Below are 8,078 nucleotides of genomic sequence, written 5' to 3' on the forward strand. Positions count from 1 at the left end.
TTTGGGCACCACTGGTGGTCTTTTCGCCTCGTTTTCTTTGCTTCCAAACCAAACTGGATGTTTTCCACATCTAGTTATTTATATCAGGGATACAGCTATACTGAAAGTTTATAGGTGTTGTATCCATTCCATGGACATATAAAAACCGAACAAATATGTGAAAAAATAATTTTGACGGAAAGTGTGGATCATTGGTTATTCGTAAATTGCTATAAGAAGTATCCAAAACAAAATAAATGCCACAATAAAAAGCACACAAAGAAGTAGTGATATTAGTTGAGTGGACTTTATTACGATTTTAAATCCCTACTTTGGTTGGCAAATTTAGACTACTTCGTTTAGCTATACGGATCACATTATTTTCTCAAGCAGCACTTTCCCATTTTGATACGATGTCTACAATACATATCAAAATAGGGATTTGTAGTTTGAAAATTATCTAGACCCTATTTTTAGCCAAATTTGTTTTTTTTAGTCCCTAGTTAAGACTTGAAAATATCTTTGCATTTTGATTCAACTGGGTTCTGAACTTTTTTGATGATCCCTATTTTCTTTTTTAAATAAATTTTTACTAATTTTGTTTCTTAAGTTTTTTGTTTATATGCATTAATGGGCAATAAATTTTGAGCTACATACGTGTATATGCATTAAGTTGAATGTTACATGTTTTTCAACAGCTTACTTCTGCATTGTCTTTTGCTCCACCCACCCATATTTACTGAGCCAGATGGTTTTGTGCCTGAGGTTTCGTGTAAACACGCGGTTAACAAGCGTCGAGTACTAAGGATGCCGCTCACAACATCGCATGTATTGTATATTTATAGCCACGTAAATCAACTTTCAATAAAAAATAATGAACTTTTTAAATACGTTGTAGACATTTGCAGCGTTTCATATAGTATACCTATGTTTTGGTGCAAAATACCCAGCCGATTTTCCTGTGAAACAAAAAATATGGATAATAATGTTAAGATATACACTCACAACTTCAGCAAAATACTAAAATCTAGAATAAATCACAATGATAATCGTCTACTGTTAGAAAACTCGCTGAAATAGTCGCAGAAAACCACGTAGACATAGTACAACAACGAACTCCAGAAATACTCTCAATGTGGCAGTTTCCAATTAATGCACTGTAAGTTACACAAATTATTTTCTACTTAATGTGCATTAGTAAAACACCGGATTTTTTTCAATGTCGGAAGGTGAAGGACTTGGAAATTTTTCAGGAGGAAAAACGAAGGTACATGAATTAATTTTAAAGCTACTTTATGACGTACTCAATACTGTATTCATTACTATTGTCCAGGTTTGAGTAAAACATTCGTAGCCGTTTTTTCTGTAGCAGCTTATGAAACTGATCAATAATAAGGCTGGACACTATTATAAATATGCATCTTGTTTACTATAATAAATCGAAGCGTTACTGACTAGTATACAATGGAGAATTTCCAACTATTATATCGGTGCTTAAATGGCTTTTACATTTCTGAGATGCTTGAGTGACTTCAAATAGCTTATGTGGTTAACAAAGAACATTAAAAAGTTTAGAGGGTAGCAAATCTCGACTTTCAAGAATTAACTTAAAAATCGCCTTAAAATCTTCACAGGAGTTTATATAGTAGATGTGCATAAATGTTAGCACAGTATACCTGTGTTTGCTGTGAGCTTCGAAGAGTTTGACAGTAGGGATGGGGCGAACTGAATCTTTCTCTTTCAAGAATCACCTTTAAAATAGTCTTAAGACCTGCTAAACAGTTTCTTTAATAGGTTTGCCCAGGTTTGAATAAAATATTCGCAACTGTTTTTTTTTTCTGTAGGCTTATGAAACAAGAATAATATGAAGAATAAATCAACTAAGAATAAATCAATCTTAAAATCAACTTTTTTGCAATTAATATTTTTAACATCCTTAGCCATTGAGATAGGTCTCGAGTGTTGTTGTTTCGAGAACAAGGCTGTTTTTAATATGGTTTTTGCGGGTATGCGTTATGAAACTTTGTTAAATTCCTCTCTTAGTTTCTTATAATATCATAAATAATCTTTCACTTTTACTAGATTTGAATGTCTTTGAAAGTGGTATCTACAAAGACGTGTAGAACTCTTAGACCAAAGGTTATTGTATACTCAAACATTTTACAGGAAACTTGCGTGAACGGTATTTTACATCAACTTGTTAAACTAATTTTCGATTGGAAATACAAGCCTACATGTAAACCTTTGTGTACATAAATTAATGAAACTGGAATGTTTTGTTTGTAAATCCTACAATCAATATATCACTGAATACTTGATTCTGCCCTTTACAGGTTGGAGTAAAGAACAAGACACTGGACTGAAAGACTATTCTGACGAAAAAATCGATATGAATTTCCTACTTCCGTTTACTGCTACTATAAATACTGATGACAATTTTTGGATAAAACATGACAAAACTTTGTACACTCTCACATCAAAGGAGCCTACCGATGACCCTCCAAGTGTGTGGACTTTCGATGAAAAGATTATCGGAGAAACTACCAGATCAAAAGAGCCTGAAACTCCAGCTCAAGTCCAAACTTTTAGACAATCTGAAATAGGTGCAAAAAAATCGATGCGTACAGAATCAAAAACAGCCTTTGTAAGTAAAGTGTTAAAAGACACTAAAAAGCCTATAACAAATGTCTTGTTGATTGAACCGACGAACCTTTTGGTGAATCCTAAATTTGAGGTCACTTATACATCATTGATCAAAAAGATAGTTAAAATATTGAATAAGAAGATGAAAAATGTTCAAATTGATGTGCAGAGTTTAATACCGGTAGTTGGCAAAGTTGCGAAATTGAACATATCATCCGCATGTCATGAAATTGGCACATTTAATACAATATTTGTTGAATCTCTAAATGCTGGAGAAAACGTAACAATGGAACAAACTGACTTAGCAGGACTAAAACCAAGCACCGAAACACCTTCGTCGAGAAAGTTTGACATTTATATGGAAATTGATGTGACAGAAAAATCTGTTAAGGTATATGTAATATCGAAAACCCTAGAAATAAGAAAACCCTCACCTTTGGAATCCTTCTTTCTTGGAAATACAAAAATAAATCTAATAAAACCAAAACCTATCTCTCTAAATGCAATGTTAACTCAATTTATATCTACTAAAAGCAATGCTATACCAATATGTTTAGAACTCGAAGCTACCTTGACGTCAAGCTCTGAAACAGACAAAGTAAATTTAATGTTAAGAGATTCTGAGAAACAGCTGTTCCAGTCGCTTGACTTGGATAACAAACATGGCAGTGTAAATGACATTATAACACGATTTCAGGCAGAAAAATTTAACGAGTTATCAACAAAGAATATAACTACTAAACTTGACCAAATAACGGTAGATCAAAAGAAAGGTGCAAAACGTTTAGTTGAAATTCCATTGAGAATAATACAAGCCAATAATTATCAAAAAAGAACTTCAAATATATCTGCAAACCCTACAACTACTACAGCATATGGAATGATAAAAGGAACAGGAACAAATACTTTGAGATCAAATTCTCAACATACAACAGTAAATCTTCTTTCATTCGACTCTAAATCTTCAAGGTACCGAATGCCAGTAGGAACCAAAATTTGTGCAAAAGATATTTCAACAACAGAAAAGTCTTCAGCAACATTCGATGTCGCAACAGATCCTCAAGTTAACTTGAAAGATTTAATGCTTACAGACACCTCGCCTGTAATGGCACGTTCGGTTGCAAGAGAACCTTTATCCACAAAACTAAGTCCACTATCAACTGATTCTGAAACTACTAGGAAGGACATGGTTTTAGATGAAGTTGAAAGTATCGTCATAGACACAGAGTTCATTGACCCTGAATTAACTTTAAACTACTTAATACCAATAAAGACAAATTTGAATGATGCCGATTCAAAGATGGCTGAACTTGAAACCTTGGGGATGAATTCGGTATCAAAAGAGCCTCTATCCAAAATAATTCCTATAGCATCTGACCACCAATCTATCACAACATTTGTTGTTCAAAAGGAACTTCGAAGTACAGACGATGATGTAATGTTGCCAAACAATGAAACTAAAATAGAAGAGGCGGACGAACCAGACAAAGAAATTGGTTTGGAAAAGCCCTTGCTAACAAAATTTATATCCCCTATAACTTCTAGAGTATCAGGAAAGAGTCAAATAAAAACCGTAGACAATGCATTAACAGACCATCAAAAGACCCACCTAAATGTTATATCTACAGATTCGACAAATGGTGGAAAAGTAACATCCCAGATTCCGGGTTATTTAGTAGGAAAAATATCACAACAAGATAATGCATATGCTACTGAAAATGTAGAATTCAAGCGACCTGTTAACACTAATGGATTATCACTCGGAGATAAATATATTACTCAAAGAGTAGTGTCCAAGAGACCTACTTCTAGAAAACGAACGGTACTGTGGAGGGAGGGTGAATTAATTACTGTAAATCTGACAACTAAGAATTCTAGCTATACTAACGTAACTCCATCTCAGGATGAGTTTCACTATGCAGTTTTAAACACATCATATAAGATGCCTAACTATACTACTACAGCAGCACCATCCATAAACACTGAACATAGAACTGCAGTAGTAACATCTCAATGTAAATCTATTACAAAGAGAGAAATATCCGAAGATCCTAGATATAGTAATGTGTCCATACCATTCAAGAATAGTCAATATACTAAAGATAACTGGACATCTGAAGAACCTAAATATATTGGTGTGAGAGTGCCATCCAAGGAGAGCGAATATATTACAGTTATTGCAATATCGAAAGATACTAGCTATAGCATAGAAACGGCAACATCCAAGAAGAAGAATCAATTTACTACAGGTAACGAAGACCTCGGCAATGCTAATGTGACGTTATCCAAGGACAGTGAATATACTACATTTAACGTAACACCTGAAGACCCTAACTATACTCCTGTCACAGTATCATTGGAGGAGAATGAATACACAACTATTACAACATCGAAAGAGTCTAGCTATACCAAGGAAAGTGAATATAATACATTTAACGTAACATCTGAAGATCTTGGCTATACTAATCTACCAGATCAATTCAAAGAGAATGGATTTACTAAAATTAAAGCAATACCCATACAACCTACTTATAGTAATGCAACAACCCCATCGAAAAAGAGTGAATATACTATTATTGTAACAGCCAACAAGCCTAACTATATTCGTTTGACAGCACCATTCAAGGAGAGTAATCAAACTACAATTATTGCAACAGCCAGAGAGCCTAAATATACTAATGGAACAGTGCCTTTCAAAGATAGTAAATATACTAAAACAATACCTATACAGCCTACCTATCCTAATGTAACGGCATCATCCAAGAAAAGTGAATATACTACAATAAATGCAACATTCGTGCAATCTAACTATTCCAAGGTAATAGCAATATCAAAAGATAGCCAATATACAACAATTAACTCAACATATGAACATAATTATACTACTGTAAGAGCACCATCCAAGGAGAGTGAATACGCAACACCTCTTGTGACATCCAAAGTTCTTGGTTATACTCGTGTGACAGCACCATCCAAGGAGAGTGAAGATACGACACCTCATGAGACCTCCGAAGTGCCTAGTTATACTACTGTAAGAGCACCATCCAAGAAGAGTGAAGATACGACACTTCATGAGACCTCCGAAGTGCCTAGTTATACTACTGTAAGAGCACCATCCAAGGAGAGTGAAGATACGACACCTCATGAGACCTCCGAAGTGCCTAGTTATACTACTGTAAGAGCACCATCCAAGGAGAGTGAACATACGACACTTCATGCGACCTCCGAAGTTTCTAGTTATACTACTGTAAGACCACCATCCGAGGAGAGTGAACATGCGACATCCAAAGTGCCTAGTTATACTACTGTAAGAGCATCATCCAAGGAGAGTGAAGATACGACATTTCATGCGACATCCAAAGTGCCTAGTTATACTACTGTAAGAGCACCATCCAAGGAGAGTGAACATACAACACTTCATGGGACCTCCGAAGTGCCTAGTTATACTACTGTAAGACCACCATCCAAGGAGAGTGAACATGCGAAATCCAAAGTGCCTAGTTATACTACTGTAAGAGCACCATTCAAGGAGAGTGAACATACGACACTTCATGCGACATCCAAAGTGCCTAGTTATACTACTGTAAGAGCACCATCCAAGGAGAGTGAGCATACGACACTTCATGGGACATCCGAAGTGCCTAGTTATACTACTGTAAGACCACCATCCAAGGAGAGTGAAATACGACACTTCATGCAACATCCAAGGACAGTGAACATAGGACACTTCATGCGACCTCCGAAGTACCTAGTTATACTACTGTAAGACCACCATCCAAGGAGAGTGAACATACGACACTTCATGCGACATCCAAAGTGCTTAGTTGTGTTAATGTAACATCACAATTTAAGGAGAGTAAGAATACAACAGTTATTGCAACATCTGAAGAAGCTTATTATACTGTTGTTACATCATCATCTAAGGAGAATGGATATGCTACAATTAATGTAAGATCTGACGAGAATAGCTATACTGGTGTGTCAGCACCATTCAAGGAGAGTGAACATAAAATAATTAATGCGACAGCTGAAGAGCTTAGATATAGTAATGTGACAGCAACGTCGAAGACACGTAAATATTTTACTGAAACTGCTGTTTGGGAGAATGGCGAAAATGCTACGGGAACTACAGCTTTGAAGAAGGGCGAACGTACTAACGGAAGGGCACCTTCAGAAGAGAGTAAAGATTCTACCGTAAGTAAAACTCTGGAGGAGGATGAATATCGTAAGATAAAAATCAAACCTACAAAGCCTAGCTATTCTAATATAATCTTGTCATCTATTACAAACATGACATCTAAGCCGAGGCATACCACAAGTACTATATCTTTCAGAAAATATAAAATTTGTAGTGGTAACATTTCTTGTAAAGATACCACTAATGAAAATGTAGTGTCAGATCAGCTTGGTTATGCCACGATAAATCTAACACCTATAAAGCCCAGCCATAGTAAAAGAATATTATCTCGTGCTTCTGAGTATTCTGAAATAAACGTAACTACCGAGGAAAGCGGTTATCTCGGAGAAAAAGTGACGTCAAAGAAACCTGAATATTTCTTGAAAAACTTAATTGGGATGAAAGCCGCATTATCTGAGATTTATGGATATACTACGACGAACACATCTAAGCAGGCCAGCTATATCACTCAAATGGAAACATTCAAGATTCCTAGTTCATCTATTGGTTACCAAACCTTTCAACAAAGTTATTCTAGCACTTCTGAAAACGCCACTGAAAGTGCAACATCTAACAAGTCTCGTCACTCCCTAGAAGGAACAGTGCGTGTATCCACGTTTCCTTCAGCAAATAATTTATCAACAGAATTAAGTTTCATTACGATTACATGGGAAAGTGAAAATTCAACAGTTGACATTGTTTCTAGTGAAACAAAGGAAGCGATAAACAGCGGATTAATTTCTGGAATTGTAATCGCTATTGCTATTGTTATAGGTCTTGTGACTAGTTTTCTGATTTATTTCATTAAAAAACGCAATACGAACGAAGAGTTAGAGATAAAGGATCCAGTTTATCGACAAAAGGATGATGTGTGACAACAGACAAACCTAGATATTCCTTAATCACGCTGTTATTGTTGTTAAAATGGAGTTTATACTATTTAATCTTTTATGTGATTATGAATACTATAAAACTGAAGGTTATCAAATGAAAAGTTTAAATTATTGTTTAATTTGTTATCAAGTGTAATATTTTATCAAATTTTTCTATATGTTGAAATTGACAAATATATTTTTAAAGCAACATTATTTGTTTAATTATTTCTAAGTAACTTATACTAAATGTTTTGATTAATAAATTTTTATATATTGCAGTAGTCGAATTTTCATTTCTGTAACTCGGTGCTATCATATTTCTTCGGTAATTACATTTACAATGTAGGAAGTGCATTAAGAATCTCAATAATAACTACAAGGAAGCGAATTGAATCTTTGTTGTT

At 34.9% G+C, this 8,078-nt stretch overlaps 1 protein-coding gene across 1 annotated transcript; it reads left to right on the forward strand.

The window, feature by feature from the left end:
* Window positions 1-2,507: 2,507 nt before the first annotated feature.
* LOC111085238 (cell wall protein DAN4-like) lies at window positions 2,508-7,750 on the forward strand. Its single transcript, XM_022382896.1, has 2 exons — window positions 2,508-6,187; window positions 6,331-7,750. The coding sequence occupies exons 1-2, from the start codon at window positions 2,597-2,599 to the stop codon at window positions 7,672-7,674; spliced, it is 4,935 nt and encodes a 1,644-aa protein (XP_022238604.1). The 5' UTR covers window positions 2,508-2,596; the 3' UTR covers window positions 7,675-7,750.
* Window positions 7,751-8,078: the final 328 nt, after the last annotated feature.

Source organism: Limulus polyphemus, unplaced genomic scaffold, assembly GCF_000517525.1.
Source record: "Limulus polyphemus unplaced genomic scaffold, Limulus_polyphemus-2.1.2 Scaffold13, whole genome shotgun sequence".
Taxonomy (NCBI): domain Eukaryota; kingdom Metazoa; phylum Arthropoda; class Merostomata; order Xiphosura; family Limulidae; genus Limulus; species Limulus polyphemus.